Genomic DNA, 25,677 nt, shown 5'->3' on the forward strand with positions numbered 1-25,677 from the left:
GGCTGTGTGCTGCATCTGTGGTACTGAACCTGCAAATGCCTATGTTCCCTAGGGCTTGGCAGAGCTTTGGCTTCTCCTTCTGACCCAGGAGAGGGACGATCTGCCTCCTGGTGGTCTGAGCCTGGAGCTGCGCCGTGTGGAGCGTGTGGCACACCTGTCCCTGAGCCGTGCAAAGCCTGTGGCATGTCCAGTGGTTCTTCTTCGTCTTCTGACGAGGATTCTTCCAGAAGAGATATGATACTGGCCCCTATTCCCAGATGTATGAGGGGCTTGTTGCAGTTACTCAGTGGTGAGCGAAAGGCATTCTGCATGTTTAGAAACACATTTCTGTTCTTTCATGTGTTTGGGGGCTCAGCCCTTGCATTGAAATCAGTTTTGTGGTTTAACCCTGGCCCAGTTTAAGCCCTGAATGTTCCCTTAGTTCTTTGACAGTTTGTTCTAAGGAGTTAAAGTCTGCACAATGAAATATGACAAGGCTCAAACCTACCTGGGTCTGCAATGTGAAGTTTCTTGACGCTGTTTAGTGGGGAGTGAATGGCATATGATGTGGCTCAGCATAGGTGAAATATTGCTCAAATAATCCTGGGTTTTCTGAGGTAGAAATCTAAGCTACATGGAATGCATGTGCATGATTTCCAATCCCATTGCAAATTACTAAGCAGCCATTGTAACATGGACAATTTCATTATTTCCCCACTTGTCAAGGTATGTCTCCAGCTATCAGTTACATCCTAACTTACACAGCTAATCAGGTATTTGAGCAGGCAGGGACCTTAAGCACAGGCTGATTCATACAGTGCACTAAGTTATAAACCATGGCTTATAAACAGCAATATGTGGTTCATGTAGCTAAAAACATAGTTTCTGACTTCATATGTTATGTGAACTTGTCCCTAAGGATCTAAGTCTTTCTTTTTTCTGATTCAGTGTTTTCTGCTTCCACCCGAACTTGGCTATTTGGGCAGTGGTCATTGCCAGTACCTGTATTTTTTTTCCCCCATAAAGTGAAATGGGTAAATATATCCTGCATCCAAGAAGAGGTTAGTTCCAGAGCAGTCCATATTTGCCACTTCCAATATTTTTGCACTCTGTTTATATTAAGAACACAGAGGTTGCATCCTTTAAATGTTGGGTAGCGTAGTATTTCTTTTCTTGTTCCAACAGTATAAGATAAATACTGAAAGATAAATGGAGTTCTAAAATGAACGTAATTCAGTTGCTGGAGTTTCTGTAACCTTATTCCTTAATGCTTCAATAAATCTTGTTAAAGACGACTCTGTGGGAATCTTGCTTTCAGCTGAGTCAGCTACCAAGAGCCTGATGTCAGCAATCAAACAGAAGCCAAGTCTGAGTGTTAATCCACCTTGTTCTGCCCACCCCACTTTCTCTATTGTCAGACTGTTCCCTTGCAAGGGGCAAATGAAGAACTACTGTTCTAGGTTCATGGCTAGAGAATGTATTAGCTGAATTCCCAAACGCTTGAGGCTTTGTAAAGTTAAAAACAATGAATCACCTTCAGATTCTCTGCTGAACAGGGACTAGCAGTGGATGCATAAACAAACACTATGTAAATAATTCATCATAAATAATTGTTAAAAGAAATGAACAAGGCACTCTTTGTGAAGAATTAACCTGGCCACTTTTTCTTTCTGTATGGGTGTCTTTTGTTTTGTTATGTCACTGTTGGGGGTCATTTCCTTTCTTTTTCAACTCACCTGGTTTGAACATTTTGGTTTCATTCTCAGACTCAACACAGTCAGGGTTTTTTCTTTTTTTTCTTGCATTACGAGAGAGGGAGAAGTCACATCAAGGAGAGATTCTAAATTCAACATTAGCTACTGAAACCAAACAAGGCTGAAGGCTGTGGGAATAGCATTAAGCAGCTGAATATGCCTGCAGAGAAGGAAAAAAAGTAATCAAATAACTCAGAAGGATTTCTGGAGACTGGTGCTTATTTATTTTTTTTAAAAAAAGAAGAAAACCTTCATTAGAAAATTACATTTAGACAAAAAGCCTGAATGCATGATCTAGCTGTATTCTAAGTAAATGAATTAAAGGCATGGCATCTATTCCGTTATCAATGGAGGGGGGAATTGTGAGAACAAGAAGCAAAAACGGATGTGAGGAAACCAGTCTAACCGATTAGAGGCACATTGCTAGGTGTGTCAAAGAGGGAATGCATAGGAGCTGTACATAACTTTCCCTGTGTCTGTTGCCCCAGTGGGTGTAGGATAAGAAGGGGTAACAGCGCAAGGCATTCTAAAGTGGGTCTTGCCACAAAGGTGACACTTAGAAGTCACTTCACTTGGAAGAAGTGTAGATGTGCCGCTTGCTTTCCATTTATGGCTTCTGATTTTGGTTTGGTGCTCTAACATGTTGATGTATTATATCACACAACAAGGCTGCCGCTTGATAAAAGGTAGTTTGCCTTGGCATTACTGCTGGACAATAAGCAATTTGATTAGTTTTGGTTTTCTCACGTTATTCATCACGAGTTCTGTTTGACTCCAGTCTTTTGAAATTTGTCATAAAAATATGTGTTCTCAGCTGTGTGTGAATGTTAATGTATGCATTTTTTATCTTAATTTTTCTTAGAGTGTACTCTGCTTTGAAGCACTTTTTCATAGGGAAACACATTTTTGTACATTTTTCTATAGTTCTATTTTGTCTCTGCATTTTTTTTCTTATGCACGTATTTTTGTTACACTTTTCGAGTTGTGAACCAAGTCACAAAATTGTGGGGAAAATGAGGAATTCAGAAGCACAATTCAAGGTTATTTTGGATATTTATCAAGTTCAAAATGAGTATATTTTCTGATGGGCTAAATTTCTCATTTAGTCTTAGTGCTCCAATTTGCTTTATTATAATGTTGAACTTGTGTTGTACATGATAGTGTTCTTAGATGCTATTAGTTCAAAAAAAAAAGTTCCATAGATCTGAAATGACATTAGTGGGTCAGGAGATCTCAGAAAAATGTTACATTGTTGTTGAAACTCACAGGCTCTAAATGGAGTATCAGGGAAGACAAATTGATATGAGCATGAATTATAAGTATAATTTTAAAAAAATTTATGAGTTTACAGTGAGTTTTACTATGCAAATTCATAATAATGTTGAACAAATGGAAGATCCAGGAAAATGTTGGGGAGGGGAAAGTTTTTCTTCTATATTTTTCTATGCCTTTATAAGTATAAGTAGCACCTGACAGGCCTACCACACTGAGATTTATACAAGAAACACACCATCTCTTCCTTATGATGCTTTAGATGGGGAATGTAAGGATGTAGAGAAATCCTGGTTTGATGGATATAGAGAGCAATTAACTAATCAAAACTAAAGATCTTTAATAAGGCAAACTAAATAATCATAATAGGTTTGTAATATGGAAAAACCTAGAAAAACTTTTATAAATAAAGAACTAAATAAGCAGGAAAGCACGCAGAGAAATTATGAAAATAGAAATCCAACTCATGTGGTGGGCGCCAGTTTTGGAGAAGGCTAGTCTAGAAATTTATGTAAGCGGCAGCTGTAAGCTCAGTGTTGGTCAGGAGGACTATTAAACTGGGGTTCTGTTTAGACCTCTGGTCTTCAGATTCACAGAACCCCACCCTTGCCTGGTTCATTTGTTCTTGGTTGTTTCATTTTGTAGAGCACAGTGGAAGTAACTGTGGATGTTGGAGATGGTGGGATGGGTGGATGGAGAAAAACAAGCATCAGCCATGCAGTGAAGGCCTCTGTCCTATACTTGTCAGTGTGGCAGACTTACAGGAACTTGAGTCTAAATGCAAGTCTGGCAGCTGAGGGACAGCTAGAAGACCAAGAATCGAAAAATATGACAAAAGGGTCATGCAGCCACAGGCCTGGAAGGTTGGAGGACAGTGGAGGTGCCTGCTCCTTTTTTGTAATTGGACATTGCTCCTTCTTTCCTCAGCCAATTCTGGTGGAATGAGGCTTTTGCAAAAGCTTTTAAGTTGTGTCATCTCTTACCCACTCACCCCTTGTCTCCCTTATCCTACCAGGCCCTGCAGGCTTGAATAGAAAGCACAATCAGGAAGGAAGAAGAGAATTGCCTTGCTCCCCACTGAGGTAAAGGATGAAATACAGCAGTCTCAGGTGCTGTGTTTTTCAGGGACCTGGCACCAGCAGTTTTCCAAAGCCAAAGATTCTTTTTCACTTTTGGGAACTCATTGAAAAAGTGGCTGGAGAAAGTAAGAGGAAGTTACAGCTAGACCAGTGTTTTTTAAAGTGTGGTCTGAGGACTCCTGGGGGTCCCCAAAGACCTCCTCAGGGGCCTACAAAATCAAAATTATTTGCCAGATATTGAAGATACTTGCAAAAATTTAAAACAATGTCACTCTTCTCATTATTATTTTTATTTGTTAAAAAAATGAAGGGTTTTTTTTCATGAAAAATGCTTATGTTAATATCTAATAGGTTAGTATAGTAAGTATCGATAAATATAACCCATACAAACAAAAGCTCTTTTGGGGTCCTCCATAATTTTTAAAAGTGGGAACGGGTCCTGAGAGCAAAAAGTTTAAGAAACACTGAGCTAAACCAAATGTTCCCTCCCAAGCTCAAATGTGACACATTACAACATCAACAGACTGGTTCCAAAGCTCCGTATTTGGAATATCAGAAACAAAGATTGCTGTCCTTAACTCTTCCATAAAAGGATGTGAGACTTTTCTGATAAAGTCTTCTTTAGCACCTTTCACTGTGTGTCTATCCATACTAAGTTATAGGACCTGGAAATTATTTGAACCTCAAATCCATTTCCAGTGCTTTAAGTGCTTAAGTTTAGTAGAATGGAGTCCATGATATATATAGAAAGGCTTTTGTTTGCCAAAGAAGATCCAGAACCATCCATATGTCAGGCTTCTCCAACTTGGTTTCTTCAATGTGACTAGAAAGCATCATATTGGGGAAGGCTGATCTATTGATCTATATTTATTTCAGAATTGCTTCCAGCAGTATATTTAGGGTAGAATGTGTGTGTGTGTGTGTGTGTGTGTGTGTGTGTATTGTGTGAATGTTACAGTCTCTTCTGCTACCCAGGATTTTTGAGAGTTGAAATGCCAAATATCTTGTCCAACATATTAGACTTCCCTATGGAAGGATGAGGAAGATTATCTAAACTCAAATACGAATGATGGCAACATTGCCAATACATAGAAGTGTCACTTCTGATGATTTACAAAATCTTCTAGTTTATGACAGCTGATGTCATTGGCAAGATTCCAGCCATTTCCCGCTAGAGGAAAGGGCAGAAGGACCTACAAGTATAATCAGCAGCTTGGTAATATAAAATGTATGCCGCTTTGTAGTACTCAGTACTGTCTATTGATTTCCATCACTTCTGTAAGAACATGTGCAGATAAGTATGCACTTCTTTGTGGAAGAAAGCAACGGTGTGGTTGTCTCTGCATACAAGGTAGTTTTCTTAAAGTTAATATTATTCATAACAGTTGATAGAAATGGGCTCTGAGAGCAGGTTTGTGTGAGGATGCCCTTCACTTGCATCATGCAGGTTGTATTTGCTTTGTGGGAAGGTGGGTATAGGTATTGGAAAAGATGGCAGTTAGAGAGAATTGAAGAAATCTGCAGCTGCTTTCAGAGTGACATTGAATCTTTGTGTGAAAGTATTCTGGGGATATAATGTTCAGAATTGTGGAAGGAGAGAGATTTTTGTTCAAATGAGAACTAAACCCTTTACTCCCCTGTCCCTAATGGCAATCATATTTTTTATTCTGATCATTTATTCTTGTTAATAATTTAATGTAAATTATTTTTATTTAGCAAAAATAAGCTGAATTGTGCAACTTTTAAAAGGTACCTTTAAGAGTATATTTTCTTTTAAGTATGTGTATATATGTATATATGTATATGTGTGTGTAGATGTATGTATGTATAGGATATGTTCAATTTTTTGGAACAATTTATTCTGTTCCTGCTAGCACAGAAGTACCAAAAGAATTATGCAAGGTACTAAAACTTGCTGACCACATGGGAATTTCTGAAATCAGCCCCCTGATTTCTGGAGATTTGTTCGCTAATTGTCTACATGTCATTAAACATACTTTTATGATTCACAGATTTGAATTCTTGGGAATCCAAATTCTGTACTTAAATCTTCCATTTTGTGACCTTTATACTCTCTTTTAGAATTAAAAGAGCCAACACAATATGAAATGTATTCTGGAATCATAAGGCCTACACATTTGCATAACCTTTATAGGAAATCTGAAATTTTCAGAATGTTTTATTATGGCTGCTAGGTTGCCAATTCCTAATCAGGGAGTTGATGGCTATGCCTTTCAAATGATTAGAAGCTCTTCTGTTCACCTTGTACAGTACTGTTACCATCTTATTGTAGTAACAGTACTCAGCCACACTCCAGCAAGTTGAGGAAACAAGTAGGAAGGATGATTGGTGAAGGAGGGATGAAGAAGAGATATAGCTATTACAATGGCTTTCACAGCACTTAAAGGAGTGGCCACAAGTTTTGGATAGGATCAGGTAAGCATCCATTGGAATGATTTAAATTAAAAATAAATGGGAAGCTAGTATGCTATAAAGCATATGCCTTAAACATAATCAGTATTTCTAGTGATTTTTCTGGGTCCTGCATAAACCTGGAATCATTCATAGAAACCGTAATGGTAGGTGGCTGCAGCCCATTGTTTTGGAAATGGGCCCATCTGGTTTTGCCACTGAAGGTGAAATAAGATTAAGTGGTGGAGACCATCCTTGGAGGCTTATTAGTTTGCTTTCTGGACAGTGGGTATTTTGTAATTGGCCATGCCAATCATGGCATTGGCAGTCATTTTGTGAGAGTGCCTATTACATGCTCTCAATATACCAGATGCGTTCATTGCCCCAAAATAGGCTTGCAAAAGTTCTAGTTTGTAGGCACCACGTCTACACCACATCTGTTCACGTTCTGTAAATTAAACAGTTGTGCATATAGACTGCCAGACTACCACGTTATGTGTAAGACAGGCAACTTGTCTGTTCCTGCACTCTGCAGTGGCCTGGAAAATTGCATGAATGGAGCAAGCCTGAACCTATTTTTTCCCCCCATGTCTATTATAGTAGCAGGCAAGCCATCTGCATCTAGGTAAAGAAATGCCCAAGATTACGTGTGGTGATGCAAAACCGACAGCCTTCTGCCTCTCCTTCCCCATCTTTCATTGTGTTTGGTTTTTAAACAAAAATATTTTCTAATGTTATTTGTTTAAAAAAAGAAATCCACACCACTGTTTTATCTATGCATTTATCTCCTGCAACCTCCGTTCATCCCAACCTGTGCCTACTCCCAATCCCCTTCTGAACTTGTTTGTTCCTGAATGTCCTCCTTTCCTGTCCTTAACCAGGCGTCGGGCGAATTGCAGGAGGGAAGAAACCTGGACTCTGTTCCCTTTGTTTAAAGTCACCAGGTTAGTAAATGGAGTGGTTATATTAATGGGTGGGGTGGACCTATCAGCCACTCTTCCTTCCTTCCATCCTTCACCAAACCACTCATCCTAGACATCATTCTTTTCATTGCAACCACTGCATGTAGCACTTGGATCCCTTTTCTACATTGCTGATTTTCTAAAGCTTGCTTAGACTCTTGGCACTGTTACTGTCGGAAAGTAACCTGTGTGGCTTATTGATTTTGATGGGAGGTTTTGAATATGCCAAGGAGGGGACTTATCATTTTATAGTACTCACTATTTGAAATGGATTATCTTAAGCAGATTTCTAAGGCATTCATGCCCAGGGATGTTCAACATGGTTGATATAGAACAACACATCCCAGAACAAGCAAGAATCTATTCATATATCTGGTAGCCCTACTCTGCTGATGTTCATGGTTTGATGTTTCTGCAGACTGTAAATTGTCTCTGTAGTGCTTAGCTTTGCCCATGTCTCTGAAACCCTCATCTTATTGCTTCTACCTATTTTTTTTTTCTGTGTCCTCTAAGCCAGGTTAATACTACATCCAGGGACAAGAGAAATGAAAATGAATTCTGCTCATTCTTTGTTTCCTTTGATGCAGCTCACTGTCTTGGACTGAGCATGTAGTGGAAAACAAGGAGAAGGAGTAGCAGAATCATCTACTAATCATCTTAGAATCATTTAAGATTTGATTTAGGAATCTTCTTAGAATCATCTAAGGTTTTGCAAAGGGATTTCTTCTGGGTTATAGGCTTTGGCAGATGCCTGACACTTCTAACTTCTGATCTCAGCCCAGGCTGTTTGCTGGGTCAGGAGATTTTCCAGCTAAGTAATCCTTATTTATTCAAGCAGTTGCTTTAGACCAGTTTCCATGTAAGATATCAGGTCTGAGACAAATTTTTAACTCAAATCATGCAGAATGAAAATAACTTTTTTGTGTGTGTGTAAATATCCATATTTTGTTCTGATTATACAGGGAAGCATAGAATGGACATACAGGTAGTTCCTGGTTTAAGGGTGACCCATAGTTAAGAACGGAACCTATTATAGCAAAATTCGAGTTAAATACACAATGATTCGAGTTAAATACATAATGACTCGAGTTCATTACACAATGCTACTTATACAGTATTATACAATAATACTGTCCCAGCTTACATACAAATTCAACTTAAGGACAGACCTTGGGAATGGAACTTGTTCTTAAACTGGGGACTACCTGTACACCATTAACAAAGGAGGGAATCTTTTAAATATTCAGCAGTGTACTCTAGTTAAATAACTGAAAGGAAATATACCATTTGAAGAACAGGAGTTGTTCCTCAAGATAGCTTTTTATGTCCACTCCACTCCTACACTATACAGGAAAATAAAGTCCACACTTGTTTTCCCTTCCTCATCAAAATGTAGCTACAACTATTCATATGAGACTGATCCATGGATTCAGTAAGATGAATTAATCAGGCCTGTCAATCTCTTCCTGTTGTTTCTCCTCCTCTATTACTTTTACTTAGGCAGAAATAGTTCCCTGCCCTTCTACCCTTAAAAAGGAAAAATTTTGTGTGGATAAATTTACTTGTGAAGTTCCACAAAACAAGGAGGAGAGATGAAAGAGGAGGTTAATTGGCCTACCAATCCAAGGGTGGGTTTTAAGGAGTGATAGCTGCATCTAGTCATTAGGTCCATCATTGTATATCTCTGAGAAACAGGTTTGCTGAATTTACACCTTGCAGGCAACAATAATGTGTGAATGAGCTATGGTTAAGACTAGAGATGATGCTGGGAGACCTGTGATTGACAAGTTTTTAGAGCTCAAAAGGGCAAGGATAGGTGAAGTGTGTTGAACTACTCAGAATCTAACTCTATACATCCTAGCTGCTCTTTGCCTCACAAGGGAAAGTGGAAATTCCAGGAAAAGTGGGAAGAAGAATATTTAGTAGACAAAATAGCAAGGGGTGGGGGGTGGGAATGGTTTAGGTCTGAGAAATCAGCATAGAAGGAAGGACTAAGTAAGCCTGCTCTCCTGGCATTGTGCTCCAGTTGATGTCCAATATCCTGCAGGTACTTTTAATCTTAAAGAAGTGTACATAGGAGATTGGATCATTGCACTCATGCAGTCTATCTGCTTTGCTTGAAACTAAGCTGGCAAATAATTAGCTATTATTAAGTATGTTCACCACCTCTAGTTTTATATAAAAAAAGGTGGGATAAAAATACAACATCTGCCTATCCCAGGTCCTTGGGAAGGACTAGATTGGTGGATAAAAATGCCAATTTCAGTCTGAACATCTGGCTGACTATGCAACGAACAACAATAATAACGTCACGCACACTGAAGTCAAGAAGAAGATTAGTAGTAAATACGTCAGAAGAGCGAAGAAGATCTTAAAGTCCAAACTCAGTGGAGGAAATAGCATCAAGGTGATGAATACCTGGGCAATTCCAGTCATTAGATACACAGCTGGAATTGTGGACTGGACTAGAGAAGAACTAGCAGCCCTGGATAGGAAGACCAGAAAAATAATGACAATGAATCATGCCCTTCATCCAGGCAGCGAGTCATCCATGTAAGTAGAGTCTGTCAACTTACAAAGGAGCATAGATGGGCGTGGAATGTTGCAAGTACACCAGACAGTTGAAGAAGAAAAAAGGGCGTTGGAAGAATATCTGAAGGACAGTGAAGAAGATGCCATGAAAGCTTACTGAATACTGAAGAGACCAAACTGGCCTGCAAGAAAGACCAAATGAAGAATAGAAAAGAGACATGGCAAGGCAAAGTTTTATATGGCCAGGATACAAAAAAACTAGCATGCAAAGCAGATAACAACAAGACCTGGCAATGGCTAAGAGCAGGAAAGTTGAAGAAAGAGGCAAAGGGGCTAATTCTGGCTGCACGAGACCAAGCCTTAAAAACAAATGCATACAAAGCCAGAATTGAGAAGACAGCAACAGACAGCAAATGCTGCCTCTGCAAAGAAGCTGAAGAAACAGCGGACTACCAAATCAGCTGCTGCAAGATAATCACACAGAGCGACTACAAACAACGGCATGACAAAGTAGCAACAACGGTGCACTGGAATATCTGCAAGAAATACCATTTGCCTGCAAACAAGAACTGGTGGGACCACAGAACAGACGAAGTAATAGAAAATGAAGAAGCTAAAGTGCTCTGGGACTTTAGAATTCATACAAACAAGCACCTGCCACACAACACCCCAGACTTAACAATTGTTGATGAGAAAGACAAAAAAGTCTGGATGGAGGACATTGCAATACCTGGAGACAGCAGAAGAGAAGAGAAAGAAAGAACTGGAGAAAATCACAAAATACAAAGACTGCAAATAGAAATAGAACGACTGTGGCAAAAGAAAGCAAAGATAGTACCAGTAGTAGATGGTACAAAGATAGTAGGTGTCTTTGGGTACAATCCCAAAACATCTGGAGCACCACTTGAACACCATCGGCATTGACAAAATCACCATCAGTCAATTGCAAAGGCAGCTTTACTTGGAACAGCTTAAATCCTGCAACAATACCTTTAACACCATCAAACAACATCTGCCTATCCCAGGTCCTGGGGTAGGACTCAATAGGTGGATAAAAATGCCAAATCCAGTATAAACGTCTCGCTGACTGTGCGACCGACCATAATAATAATATCTTTTCTGATTGAGTGCTTTGCTATATAAGTTGAAGGAAAGGTGGGGCATGAGTACGATCATTTCTGGTACCGACAATATGCAAAATTACTGTCTGTTTTGCTTGTTGCTTTATACTGTAAATGTGGTACAATCTAAAAAGCTGTTGCAAGAGGAAAGGAAATTGTGTGTTTTGGTGCCATGTACAATTTCATCTTGAAAACACTATACCGCACTATTGAGGCTTGGTATAAAAGTCTCTTAGTTTGGCTGCAGCAGCTTCCTTATCTGTACTATCAAATCTTTAATCAGATCTAATTGGCTTTATTCTAAGAAGCTCCATCTTTAGCAAAATGACTGGCTGTGCTGTTGGGTAGACTTAAAAAAAAACAATAATAAAATATAATAATAGGAAACCAAAAGGCATTGCCATCCTGCTGTTGTGTTTGTCACTCTAATAGATTTTATTTCTGTGGCAAGTGCCAGTGTTGAATATTCTGGATAAAGAGCACTTTGAACTGAAATAGCTGCCAAGAAAGAGCTTTAACCTATTTAAGGGAAAATGGAATCTAAAAAAAAAAAAAAAAATAGAAATAGGAATAGGAATAGAAACATGCCCTACCATTATTTATCATTCATGTCAGTCTCTCAAATACCACCACCATCCAAAGGCCACTGAGCCATAGCGATTTTTTTTTCTAGCTGGGTTGATGCTTTATATATGCTTACTATTTTGAAGGAGAATCAACTGTGCTGGACCCTGGCCTGTATCAGGAGCAGGGTGTGGGGCTGGTCATTTCTTATGGCTAAGGGGCTGAGCTAGAACCAGTAGATTCTAGTCTTTCCTTAGGGATGAAAGCCCGCTCAGCCCAGCCTGCCTGACTGGGTGGTTGCTGTGGGGAAAAGAGGAGGCAGGAGCAGTTAAGTATACCAGTTTGAATTATACAAAAACCAAGGTGGGATCCAAATATACTAACATAAAATACCCCAAGCGCTTCCCCTGTCGACTGTTTTTGAAAGCAAATAGCAGTCAACATTTGGCACTTTTTGCATCAGGAAGCAGCCCCACTCCGCTCTGCTGATCTGAGTTGGAGCTTCAAAATACAAGTTGCGGTATTAAATGTGACGTTTCCCCTCAAAACGTGTTTAATGCAAGGTATACTTTATGTTTTGTAAGGGCCTTTTTCATTACTGCTTTGGTCTCGCTGTCTATATGGTTTGAAATAGTATATTTATTTATTTAAAAGGTTTACATTTTGTATGAATAAATATATTGCATGGCTGTCTATCTTGTAAAACACAACTCTAAGTAGCTCACAACAATAATAAACCACGAAAAACATTAACCACAAAAAAAAATAGTGATAATAGAATATAGATTTATTGCTATTAACCTCATTTTGCAGTCTTGCTAGGGGTTATTTTGAAAAGCAGCTAAGAAATTATATAAAATACCGTATTTTTCCGACTATAAGACGATACTTTTTTCTAAAATCCTTACCCTAAAAACTGAAGGGCGTCTTATTCAAGGAAGTCAGCCGAGAATCGCGCGGTTCCAAACTGCCCATACTTTGTTTCTGCAGAGAGGCTTCTTCCTATTGCTAGCCTCCAATCACGAGTGAAATAGCTTGTCTCCCAAACAGACTTCCTCCAATCACGAGCCTGATGTAACTGACGTCAGCTGAAGCTGAACAAACCAATTAGAGGAAGGCTGATTGCAGAGACAAGCTATCTGCAGTTTCACTCGTGCTTGGTTGTAATCAGTTAAGCAAAAGAGCCTGGAAATAGAGCTGCAGAGAGACGGCTTGGACCTCCTCCCACCGAGTGTATCAGGTCAATGTTAACTAATTACTAAATAAAAATGTGTTCTGCACTATCTTTAAAATATTGATTTTTTAATTTGGGGCTGGAAAAGTGGGGGTCGTCTTGTACATGGGGGCGTCTTATTGTCGGAAAAATACGGTACATACTCATATATGTCTCATTGCACTCAGTGATGGCTTATTTTCACAAATGACTGGTAGAAGTATTGCTTTAATTAGCCTTGAGTCCTAAGCATATTTGTGAGTAAATCCCATTGAACTGAGTGGGTCTTAATTATTTTGCATTCACTTTAAGTTTTAATAGAATTAACACAGATTGTATATTTCACACATCATGATGGTTTGAATCCACTGTTAACAACTGATCTTTAAATTGCTCACATGCAGCAATTATACTTTTAAATAAATTTTCATCAGTGTCATGGAGTTGCAGCTGGAAAAATAAGTTTTAGCCCTTCCTGTTGCGAGTCCTGCAGTCCCCCTTTCTAAAAATCACAGGCTAATAATTTGTTTTTTTAATTATTTTTTCTTTTGTTGCCTTTCTTGCTACAAACTAACATGGCTCCCTTTGTTTAATTTGGGCTCATTTCATATCAGGCTGTAACTTAAACATGTCAGGGCCTAATTAAACAGAGATTTGAGCTGGTTAGATTCCTTTGAATGCCCACGATTTCAGAGTTGGCTACATTTTAATTTAGAGAAAACACAAGCTCAGGCCAGGTCTGCTTCACACATTCACAGACTACATTCAGTGATGGCTCACATGAGCCTTTGAAGCTGAACTTGTCAACAGCCTCCGTTGAAAAGTATATTGAATTGTGTTTGCTGTTCCTACATACTGTATATAAGTCACTTAGTTCTGTAATCATCAACTGGTATTCCTGCATGTGTGAAAATATTGTATAAAACCTCAAAAAGTCTTTATAATTTTAAAAAGGGTGAATAGAGCAAAATCTTTAAATCTCTCTCCAACGTGCTATGACTTACTATCACATTATGCCTCCAAATGTATGCTTTGATTGTTCATCGGTTGCTTGGACATGAGCAGCATCCCCATGGAAGCACATCTCTTTTGGAAATGTCAGTTCTTCTCCAGCTGCCAAATCTACTGCATCATAGTTTGGATCACTGTCATGGGCATCTGTTGGATGGTGCCTGTGATAACACTGATGGAGAAGAATGTGGCTCTCCTCCACTGCCTTTTCTATTACGTGATCCTAACAGTCATCTTTTTAATTGAGCAGGAGGAAGGATTTATTCCAGCTGTCTCTAATTTGATGGTGTCCAGATGTGTTGGGACTGCAGTTCCCAAAATTCCCAGCTAGAATGCTGCAGCTTGGAAATTCTGGAAGTTTCACATCTAGAAAGCACCAGCTTGGGAAAGAGCAAGCTATTAATCTGAAGATATAGTGTAGCATAGACACTGCTTTAATTGATCATCTGTATAGGCCTAAAACTCTGAGTAAATCAGCCAAATCCAATCTGTAGCAAGTTCAGTGGAGACAAAGGAAAATACTCCTTCAGATGGTGTCTAATTAACCCATGGAATTAATTGCTACAAGAGATAATGATGGCCATGGGCACAGATAACTGTGATGCTCCCACTCTAAGATGGAAATTCTTCACTCCCTCACTATCCTCAACTTTATTTATTTTTTTAGATGCTGCTCAATGTGTCTTTTCTTTCTTTTCGGCTGAGTTGAGTAATTGACTGAAAATGAATGAGCCCCACCAAAAGCTGATTGCCTGATTAAGAACGCAGTGAGATTCCAAGCAGGAAACCTGAACTGGCACATGTTGGAGACTAGAGAAAGCCCAGATGTACAGCTTCCTACTGCTTGTTATTCTTTTTCAGGATTGTTTTGCTCAACAACAGCACAATCCATGAGTGCTGTTCGGTGGGAAATGAAAACACTTGAATACCTCTGAACCTTTAACTATGAAATCCACAGCAACATTTATGTAAGAAGAGACTTGTTGGGTCAGATTGAAGGCCTCCTGGTAGTGATAGCGGTCAGACAGGTACCTTTGGCAATCCCACAGATAAAACAAGTGCATTCTCCCCCTCCTGTCTTCCCCAGTAATGCTCTTGAAAAGCATACGTTTTCTAGTGCCAGAGATAATCCATAGTCTGCACAGTCAGTAACTACAGGATGCTTAATCCTACGGCAAAGTTTCTAAACACAGCATCACCACCACCATCCTGGTTAATGTTTAAATACTTAGTTACCTCCCCCAAATGTAATGGCCTATCCTGATTATCATCTCTGGTGGCAGTGAATTCCAGTTTGATTCTGTGTGGCCTTTGTCCCAAATTATAGGAGAAATTGGAGAAAAAATTCCCTCTAGTCTTCTACTGCAAGGGAAATTGTCTTCGATAATTTCTTTCCGAGTTTCTCACTTTAATTTAATTTCTAAGGTGGTCCAAAAGGGGTCTCTTGATGGTTGTTTCCATTAGTACATGCTTTGTTGCAGGTTTTGAGGTATTATTCTGTTCCATTAACGCAGAAGTCTATTTGAGCTTTGTGATTATCCCCAATAAGCAGGGCTTTTGTATACAACTTTTTCTAATATATATTAGATATCTTTTAATACTCAAAGATATACACTTCTAAAACTTACTTTCCTAATTATTTTTGAATTAATTTTCCCATGATACACATTTTAATGTGCATTTAAGCTTCCATGATAGTTTTTTTAAAGCTATACATTTCCCTTTTGTGATACATCTTTAATGCAAAACATCCAAATATATATTCTTTTTCAGGTGTGTTCTTCATAAATAAATGTTGAAAATGATCCCTGTTGGCACAGATTCCTTTCACGTTAGCCCTGCCACAACTTTGAGTACTTTATTATTACATGTATATCCTATTTATTTTTCTGAGAGCTCAAGGTGACATATAGCTGTGTCTAATTTTATCCTGACCACAGCCCTCTGAGGTACATTAGGCAGAGAGGTAGCAATGGGCCTAAAGCTATCTAGTCAGTTTGATGGTTGGATCAACTATTATACCACTATTGACTGCCAAATGCTGGGCAGTGGACAGACATAAGAAATGGAATCCATTTTGGCCAGCCACATCTGTTTACTGTTTTCTATTGCTAATATTCACTAGTCAAGCTCTGAAGCCAAAGAGGGGATTTATCAGTGGCTGAGAAGCTGTCATACTGAAGCAACATAGGCAGGTCAGCAGATCTGTGGCCAAGGAGATGGAAAGAACTTGCTCTTCCCAGCTGCTTAATGATTGTTTCTGTCTCTCCCATTTAGCACTTCCTTAGGGAGACCCAGCCATCAGCACTCCCAGCTGCAGTGTAATTGCCCTCCCACAGCAGGCAGCACAGGGAAGAATAATTCACAGCCTCAATGGCTTTTTAATAATGCTGTGCTTTGAGTCAATTTCCATTTTGCCTTTTAATTAAAATCAGAATTTCTCCTAACAACATAAATAACTAACAACACAAGTTTGCGGTGTGAATGCGGGGTAGGGTGAGGTGGGGAATCTCATCCCAGCCAATCCCATCCCCAAACACTTCTCTATCTTATTTCTGATATTCTTAAATGTTGACATTTCTGCATTCCAGACAGAGTTGGCTTCCTGTGGAAAGACAAATTTGTACATCCAAACCACTTTTGGTCCAAATAAGTCTCCCAAGATCTGTGTGCTTTTGTCCCCATGGAATCCTTTTATGACATTATAGGTTAATTTGCATATAGAACTAGCCATGCCAGAAATGCTCCATGGATCCGTGTTCCTTTTCTTTCTATACACACCTAAGGTTTTCATCCCAGAATCTACTGGAAGTCATTTCAGGTTATTTGCTTGACTTGTTTAACAGCATCCCTAGATAGACAGACGGATAGAATAACAAAAACCCAGAGCACGAATAAAGGTAATCAGACACTTACTCAGAGGATCCCCTGGAAACAACCTTGAAAGCTCTCCAAGGTAGAATGCATCTTCCAGTTTCAGTAATAAGTAGTTTTTAGATTATTCATCATATCCTTCCTTTATTTACCTTTTTTCACAGTTTAAAAGCTCCAAACATTATAATCTTTCAGAATGAGGTTGTTCTAGCTCTTTATGGTCTACTTTTCTAGCTCAACAATATTTCTTTTGCAATGCATTGACCAGAACTATATACAAGTGTGGTCACAGCATAAAGTTGGGTAAGTGCATTGTGGTAATAGCAGTTTTATTTTCAGTTCCTTTAATATTGATTGCCAACATGGAATTTGTCTTTATATAATAGCCACACACTGAGTAATATTTTAATTAAGCTTTCACCACCATCTGAAGGTATTTTTTCTAGTCAATCACTACTAACTTAGATCCTATGAATCTATAAACCTGGCCATCTCAATGCTCATCCCCAATTCTTTATTACTTCAGTACAGAGAAACCAGCTGAGCTGCATCTGTAGTTCACTTGTTGTCTGCTAAGTGGGGCTCTGGGTATCTATCTTCCTCCAGAAATCCATGTTTATTAAAAGAACATTTGGGTTTTTTGTCAAATGGTTGTTTCCTAGCCTGCATCACTAAATGCAGTTGGAAAAAAAGTGAGTAATCAAGGTAAAGCAGTCTTCATTACCACTTGTCAGGTATGGTTCATGAACATACAGAGTTGTTTTTGGGCCAAAAACTAAAAAAAAAAAAAAAAGTGATGAAGTATTTACCTCATAGTATTTGCAGAGTTGTAATAGCACGCAAGCTTTCCTAAAAACCTCTCTGGGCCTCACTTGTGGGGAAGGGAAGTATTCCCTCCCCTAATTAAGATAATCCATTCATTGTCCCTACTGATTTTACTTCACTTAAGGATTCCCTCATGTCACATCTGGTTTGGTTCTTACTTTATATTAGACTGATGATCTATTTTGTTTATTTATTAGATTTAGATCTCAACTTTCTCTCCAGAGCCCCAAGGCAACATATATGATAGTCCATCCTCCAATTTTCTTCACAACAACCCTATATGGTACATTGGGATAAGAGAGTGAGTTACTGGCTGGCCCAAAATCACCCAGTGAGTTTCTGTATAGAAGGCAGATTTGAAGTTGGGTCTGCCCAGTCATAATCCAACACCTTAATCACCTTGGATTTAGGAAGAGGCCTGAGTTCAAAGGCCTGTCTAGACTAGCATTCTGGTCCCATGCTGGCCAACCTGATGCCACTGAGGAGCCCTAACTGGAAAAGTACTCTCTTCAGCTTGTGATCCCATCAACTGGTATTAAGACGTGTATTTCCTCAGAAGGCAATACAGAGACATCATGACTAACAGCTGTTGGTTGCTTCATTGTTGTTGTTTAGTCGTTAAGTCGTGTCCGACTCTTCGTGACCCCATGAACCATATTGCGCCAGGCCTTCCTGTCCTGTTGGTTGCTTCATCCTCCAGCAATTTGACAAAGCAGTTTTAAAGTCATCCACTACATTTCTTAACAACTGCTTCTCAAAGTCCGAGACAGTGAGAGACACTTCCCCATCATGTGCTGGAAAATATTTAATTGGTAAGAGGTAATTCTCTCCCATACATAACCACCTCTTTAGATTTTAATGATGCAGCTTCATTTATTTCAAATGGGATAAGCTAGTTCTATTGCAGTTGTGGGCTATTCTCCTCATTTGGCTGAGAGAGGCTTTAACTTTTGCCCCAAAGTCCTACCTTGATGGTGCCAGTGGGTATTTTTAACAGAAAATGTCCAAAATGTTCTCTGTTGCCAATTACACACCCACAGTCAACTTCTAATACAAACTCAAGGCATTTATTGCAGTCATAAATCCTTAGCTGTAATAACAGAAACTTGTTTCAAACTTCAAACTTTCAGCTTAGAAAATGAAAACCCAATAGCTAGCTTTTCAGATAGCCAAGAAATTAAAAATGCCAGTTCAGGAATGTTCCAAAAGTGGCCAGTTTCCAATCCAAAGTTCAGCCAGGTGATCCAAAGCAGCATGCCATAGATAGGGTCACAGGCTGATGAGGAGTGGGAAGTTGATTGCCCCCAAGAGCTAGACTAATTTGCTGAGCCATGCTTCTTTCCTTTAAGTAGATGGCTTGACTTCCTTTGCTCTTCTCGATTTGTAACATGTTGCTGGACTTCAGACTTCCTAGCTCACACTCTAGATAAGCTGACACAGCCTGCATCTGTGCCTTCTCAGGTGCAGTTTCTTCACCCGATACCAGTGGTGCAGGCTGAGACTCAGAGGGGTCAAACTCTTCAGCTTCTAAATCTGAAGACTCAGACAGCTCTCTAGCACAAGCAGGAGCTGGAGATTTCTAGATGGAAAATGTGCGCTGCTATCAGAACTATGAGCTAGATCCAATGGAATGATCCAAAGAAATCTTTGTGCTTTGGGAGAAATTGACCTCAAGCCAGAGGGGAAATGCAGAGATTTAGAGCTCTCACTTTTCCTTTTTTTCCTGTCATGTCCTCATGACACTGCCTTTATCTTATCCCCATCCCATAGCTGAGGCAACTTAAAGTACTTGTTAGCAGTTCAGTTTTAAAGTAGTGTTTTCCCTTTTCGGCAACACAATTTATGCAGTAGATACAATCCCGTGTGCTTCACCAATGATGCAGCCACTTTAGACTGCTGCAGGCGTGTCCCCTCCTCTCTGATTATTGGGAACTACCCTCCATGGCCTTTTTGCTTGAGCTGCAGGAGAAATGGCCGTGGCTTCCCCAGAGGCCTCTGCTTTCCAAAGTACTTTCCATAGTATTCGGCAGGTCTCACGCAGGCTTCTTATCAGAAAGGGTTTAGCGTTCTATTGAAAGAGCTTTTGAATGAGCCCTTGTTCTGAGATAGAGAAGCAGGTTGTGCTAGCTGTACGTTGGCATCACAGGCTTTCTGAGGACTCGCACATGAGCACCAGAATTGCCATCCCAACTGACCAATGCTCCTGGGATCAGTATCATGCAGCTGAGGGTCCCATGGCTGTTTGTGCAACACAGTATGGTTACTTAAGTTGTCCTTCATGGGGCAGGTGGCACCATTTTGCCATTCCAGCTTTGGTAACACTAGATGACTTGATGATGATTGTTGTGATTACACATAGGCCAATCACAATTGCATGCTCTCCATCACTGTGCACGGATTACTTTTGGGTGCTGCCAGTCATGAGGTCAGAACTGGATTCCTTGGCCAGTTGTTGTCTACCAGAAGTGACATTTCCCTTGCAGCACTGGTCAAGGATGGAGCTTGCTAATTTTTTATTGCTCCCTCCCACTTCTCCCTGTGCATCTCCTCCATGCCATTTACTTATCACCCAAGCTGTCTTTGAACATGGGGTTATCACTCTTTCAAAATAGTGCACGACAAGTATTTAGAAATAGTTTAATTGAAGGTAACATGTATGGAGGAGGAGTTGTGAAAAGTATTCAGTGAACTCCCTCCCTGTTCCCCCATTACCATTTGCCCAATAATAAAGACTATGAGTATTACAGAGACAGTCGAAAAGAAATGGTACCTGAGGTTCTAATAGTATCCTTATGGGTTCTGTAATGGCAGGATGAGGATTTTTCACTCTTATGCTTTTTGACAACCGAATATTAGTTTGAGTAGATGGGGGGGGGGGGTTGTTTGTTTGTCTGCCAAATTAGAAAGTACAAACACATCTGTGCTGGATTTTAAAAACAGACTCAAACGTTTCAAAGGCATTGTTGACCTTAAAAGTTATTCTGTACACCTTGGAAGCTGACATATCAATTTTATGTCATGCTGGCAGAATCAGTGTCTCTATTCTCATTAGCTTGTAATGGGGGTCACTCTTTCTGGTTTTTGGCAATTCCAACATTTCAAGTGGTAGAAAGTCCCAGAGACAGACTTTTATATCTGTTTCCTTTTGTGGAGATTTCAGGTATTTTTACAAAATGTTTTATGTACAAGCATATATTACAGTTATAGATGATTTGACAGACACTCCAATGGACCTTGCTAATCTTTAATGCTACATAATATTTTTCTAAAAACAGGCCTCTTTTTGTGAGCTAATTGTAAAATTTCAAATAACTGTCTCATTCATTGCCTACATTTTAATGTTTTTGTCCTTGTGCAAGTAAAGGGGGTGGGTAATAGCAGCCACTAGACATCCAGAACTTTCCATGTTCATTTAGGAATACAGTGGTACCTCGGTTCACGAACTTAATTCGTTCTGCGACTCTGGTCGCGAACCGAATTGGTCGTAAACCAAATCAAATTTTCCCATAAGGTTCAATGTAAATACGGTTAATCCGTTGTGACCGCTCCAAATTTGGTCGCGACCTGATTTTTGATCGCGTCCCGAATCAAATTTCCCCATAAGGTTCAATGTAATTACGGTTAATCCGTTCTGAACCATATGTTGTTTTTTTTTAAAACAGCAAAAATATGAGACAAAGTACAGTACGAAGAGAGAAAAAGCTAACCTTGCTCGACGCGACTTCTGGCGTGGAGGACAGGAAGGCGGGTGGGGAGGTGGTTACTGCTTGGAGGGAGAGTCCCCTCCCTACAGGAAGCCGCGACCATGTGTCACGGGAGGGAAAATGGCCAAGGATCCCATTCGTCACCCGATGCGGAGTTCGTGAATGGAGGCAAAATTTTGCGACCGGAGCTGTTCATGAACCGAATTGTTCGTGAACAGAAGCGTTCGTGAACCGAGGTACCACTGTATATCTTCTTGCTTTCAGTATCCCTTAATGAAACATATTTTTAGTTACTGAGTTATAGGAAATCCTAGAGAATTGCAATCGTTCTTTGTATGCCCAAGAGTTTTCTTCCCTCAAAGTTCAGGATTTGTGGTTAAAAAAAAAAAGATTCATTAAGCAATTCAGTTTGCCAATTAATAATATTTATTCAGATTTTAATGTTATTTATTATTTCATTTATATTCTGTCTTTCCTCTGAGAGCTCAAGATTGCATATGGTAGGTCTCCTCATTTTATTCTTATAACAGCTTTACAAGGTAGAATGGACTGAGATATAGCAACTGATCTATAATTGCCTTGCATTCCCCACAGCTGAGTTGGGGCTTGAAGCTGGGTCTCCTTGATGCCAGACTGTAGTGGCATGGCTAAATATGCAGGGTGAAAGGTTGGAGGTCTCAAACTTCTCCCAGAAGCCCTCTGGATCTACATAATATAGCTCTACTTTCCGCCTTGTTGTAATGGCTTGATAATTAATGCTGCTGCCACTTATCTTTCCAGGAGCCACTTTATCAGGTACCCTTCCCCTAACCCTGGTGTAAGAGATAATGCTCCCACAATCTCTGCATAATAAATAAATGGTAAAAAAAAAGAAAGAAAGAAAGAAGAAAGGTTAAAAATGAAATAAAGCTATCATTCTATCTCTTGTCCCTCTAGTACTGAGATGTGTAAGTAACTGAATTGGCCCTTTCTTCCCTCCTGCTCCTGGGAGACATTGCCTAATCTCACAAGAGAGAAATAACATCAAACTTTATTTTTAAAAAATCCCCTTTCAAATTGTTTCTAGCTATCAGAAAAGGAGGGATCTGGGTTTTTCCCCCGGCATTTGCCATCCCAAGCCTGAAGATATATTGAAACCTAGATACCTCCAGCTGCCAGTGAATGTGCGGTGGAGGCTTGCTTGCCTTTCGCAACATAATCCAGGATCTTAATCACTACTTCTCAGCAGATTACACTGAATGGCTATGCTAGACTTGATGGAAAAGGATGGTGATTAAGCAGACAGAATATAACATTAAGTGTGGAAAATGAGTTATAGGATGAATAGTGTAAGGTGGGAGAGAAGACTGTGCCTCTTCCAACACTTCTGCAATTTCAGAAAGTTTCAGATAAAATAAGCAGACAAGAAGCATCTGCCTAGTGTAAAGTGATGTAGGATAAGGAAACGAAGCAAGACATCCTTCAGCTTTCCGTTCATCTCCTGAAATGTCTCGTTTTGAACACTGACAGGTGCAAGGATAATAAGCTTCCAATCTGTCAGCACCAATGATATACCTATAATTATTGTCTGATGTGTTAGAATTAGAATGAGGGCAAAGTGACTGCTGCAGAGGGGGATGTCCTTGGCTGCCTTGCAAAGGGTAATGAAGAGCACTGGAGGCTGGTATGGAAGTGAAGACCTCTATGGATACCCCAGCATTGACCTCCATTAAGGGAAAGTGCGGAATGAATCTCTCAACACTTAGCCAAGCGAGCTGCCATCCTGCCTCTGGAGGTGACGTGCACATTTGGAAGGTTATCTTGATGTGCTAGCTTGTTGGAACATTGTGAGTGTCTGTCCAAGGCCTGAAACATGACCAAGCGTGACCTCTTAAAAGAGGCTCAGAAATCAAAAGACTGCTAAAAAGAGATGCAAATAGAATACCATGGAAACCTCTGCAGCATACAAAAGCTAAATAGTCGACATGTAGGGAAAATATGGATTATATTAGGGTTTCTATTTGAATAGTTCTAGGGATTATTTGAAAATATAAAAATAGCTAAACTGTGTATTTATGAAGGTGCAGTGAAGAGGAAAACATTTATTCTATCATAATATTAACTTGCTGTTTTCCAGTAAAATCAACTGTCAGGAGATTTAAGACAGACCTAGGAAAACGTGAGACTCACTGCTCCAAAAATGGGAGGAAAGCCATCAGCTTGGATAGTTTTAGAGGAGATGAGACGAAAGAAGAGAAGTTTATTAGTGGTGACTGGTTATGGTGACTGTATGCTGCCACCAGGTTTCAGGAGCAGCATCCTGCTGAATTCCAGCTGTTGGGAACAACAGTGAGAGGGAGCTGTTGCCTCATCTTTTGCTTCTGAACTTTCAAAAGATACCTGAGTGGCAACTGTGATGAAAGATGGGCCTTTTGTTTGATTAAGGATAAATATTCCTGTGAACAAGCAAATTATACCTGGGGATTTGGGGGACTTTTAGCCCCTTTTTGGAGCTACTGTAGTGTAACAAATGTACAGACGTGACGTAGGCATGCTGAGGCTCAAATCCTTCCATAGCTTGAGGATCATTATGTCACTGTCATCTTAATTCCTATAGATTTATAAAATCTTAACTCTCCTGCATGCTTGCATGAGCTTTTTGGAGGAAAGAGTAGGCAGAAATGTGATACTATATGTGCAAAGGTGTGTGAGAGAACTACAGGTTGGTCAGTTTACTGAAGATTGTCAAGATCTGCCTTTTCTCTTTATTTCCTTGGGGAGGAAAAAAAAAATCCAGGGGTTGCTTTTATATTGGGTATTTGACAAGTTTACTATATAGGTGTCGTAACTATAGTCTTTGCTGCTTTACCTGTTGAGTTGCTAGAAAGAGGAGAGAGTAGCAGTGTATAATTAGACCAGCTTATAGCCTTTATTTGAAATTGAACATTTTAGTAACAGCAACGGAAGGAACTATTTTTTACAAAGCCATGCACAATGGATAAAGTTTGTATTCTTACAGGTCAGAGGGATTGTGTGTGAATGTATTTGTGGAATGGATATTTTGGATTTCAGTTCCACTCAGTGTTGGGAGAGGGAAGGGGATGTGGTGTGTGTTATTGTTTTTCTTTTTCATATTGTGATTTTTTTTTAACCCTTTTCAGCTGCCCTGGATCATTTGGTGCGTGGGTTGCCATATAAATAAATAAATGTTGAGTCTGAACTGATCAAAGGAATGAAATTGTTGATAACATGGCATCTGTTTCTGGTCTCTGTTCATATGCTCACGCTAATTATCCTTGGTCCCTTTCCATTCCCACGTCTTTCAAACTAGAAATAGATGATGTTCATAATAGTTTCCTGGAATCATTCCCTGAATGCAGGTCTGCCATTTTGCACTCCAATTTCCACAAAACATTTTAAAGTCTTGAGGAGGTAGAAAATGAGAATTTGTGCCTTCTCCAAATTTGGTGTAAACCATTTACCAAAAACTTCATTCTGAGACAGTACTTTTTAAATGATAATATTTAGTTACAAAAATAACATGTGTGCTAGCATCAGCTGATGGCACAATCTGTCTTGGCTATGAAAGTAAGCTGGTTTACTTACTTCCCCTCTCCTTTCCATACCAGTTAGATACCCATGATTTTCAGTCTGTCCCCAATTCAGACCTATGTGTGAAGGCTGTTTCCCAATTCCCACATGAGTCCCTGAATCTGTCTGCATTGTTCAAAATTTGCTCAAAGCAATGTTTACTATATGCTATTATCCTATAACCCATTACAGTAGCTATCAAACTAGTACCAAAGAAAAGTGTGTAGGTGGGTTTTTTTTGTTCCATAATACAGTTGATCATAAGACGTTCCTGCAACAGAACACGAAAGCAAATTTGAAGGTGATGCCTGAAATGTGGCAGCAACATTTCTCAGGAAGGTATCTGCTTTTCTTGATGTCATCACTAAGGATGACAGAAAATTGAAGTTTGGGATTAACCATCCTAGTTTCATACACCTGTAGCCCATTATGAGATAAGCAAAGTCCCCTCTATGTTCAGCCCTACCTTGTAATATTCAGTCAAGCTTCTAGCCCTCTCAGCCTGCCTCTCTCCTTTGCACACGCACACTTTCATGGACTAGTGACAGGGAAGGCTTGCTGGAGAGAGGAGAGGGCCTGGATCATCCTGCCCAAACCCTTGGATAATGTTCCTTATGTCTTCCAGTCAAATTCATCCAAAATGTGGGAAATTCTTATTCCTATGCACTCCCATTGAATGATAGCTATTAGGTGAGTTTAGGAATATCCAGACCATAATGTCATCACTCATACCTCTCCCCCACCCTTCTGCCATTGAAAAGCTAGCAAAGAGGACTTGAAACAAGGTCTGAAGGCTTTCTCAGGA

The 25,677-nt window shown here is 39.6% G+C and overlaps 1 protein-coding gene across 1 annotated transcript in view; it reads left to right on the forward strand.

The window, feature by feature from the left end:
* Positions 1–672: 672 nt before the first annotated feature.
* The window catches only part of SRCIN1 (SRC kinase signaling inhibitor 1), a 237,664-nt gene continuing 212,659 nt past the window's right edge, over positions 673–25,677 (forward strand). The window contains exons 1-3 of the mRNA XM_088143286.1: positions 673–705; positions 3,651–3,885; positions 7,378–7,440. Coding sequence (XP_087999412.1) covers positions 673–705; positions 3,651–3,885; positions 7,378–7,440 — 331 coding nt within the window. The remainder of the gene's footprint in view (positions 706–3,650; positions 3,886–7,377; positions 7,441–25,677) is intronic.

The sequence above is a fragment of the Python bivittatus genome, unplaced genomic scaffold, assembly GCF_059951505.1.
Source record: "Python bivittatus isolate LINGU-HERP-01145 unplaced genomic scaffold, Pbiv_v1 ctg000410_np1212, whole genome shotgun sequence".
Taxonomy (NCBI): Eukaryota; Metazoa; Chordata; class Lepidosauria; order Squamata; family Pythonidae; genus Python; species Python bivittatus.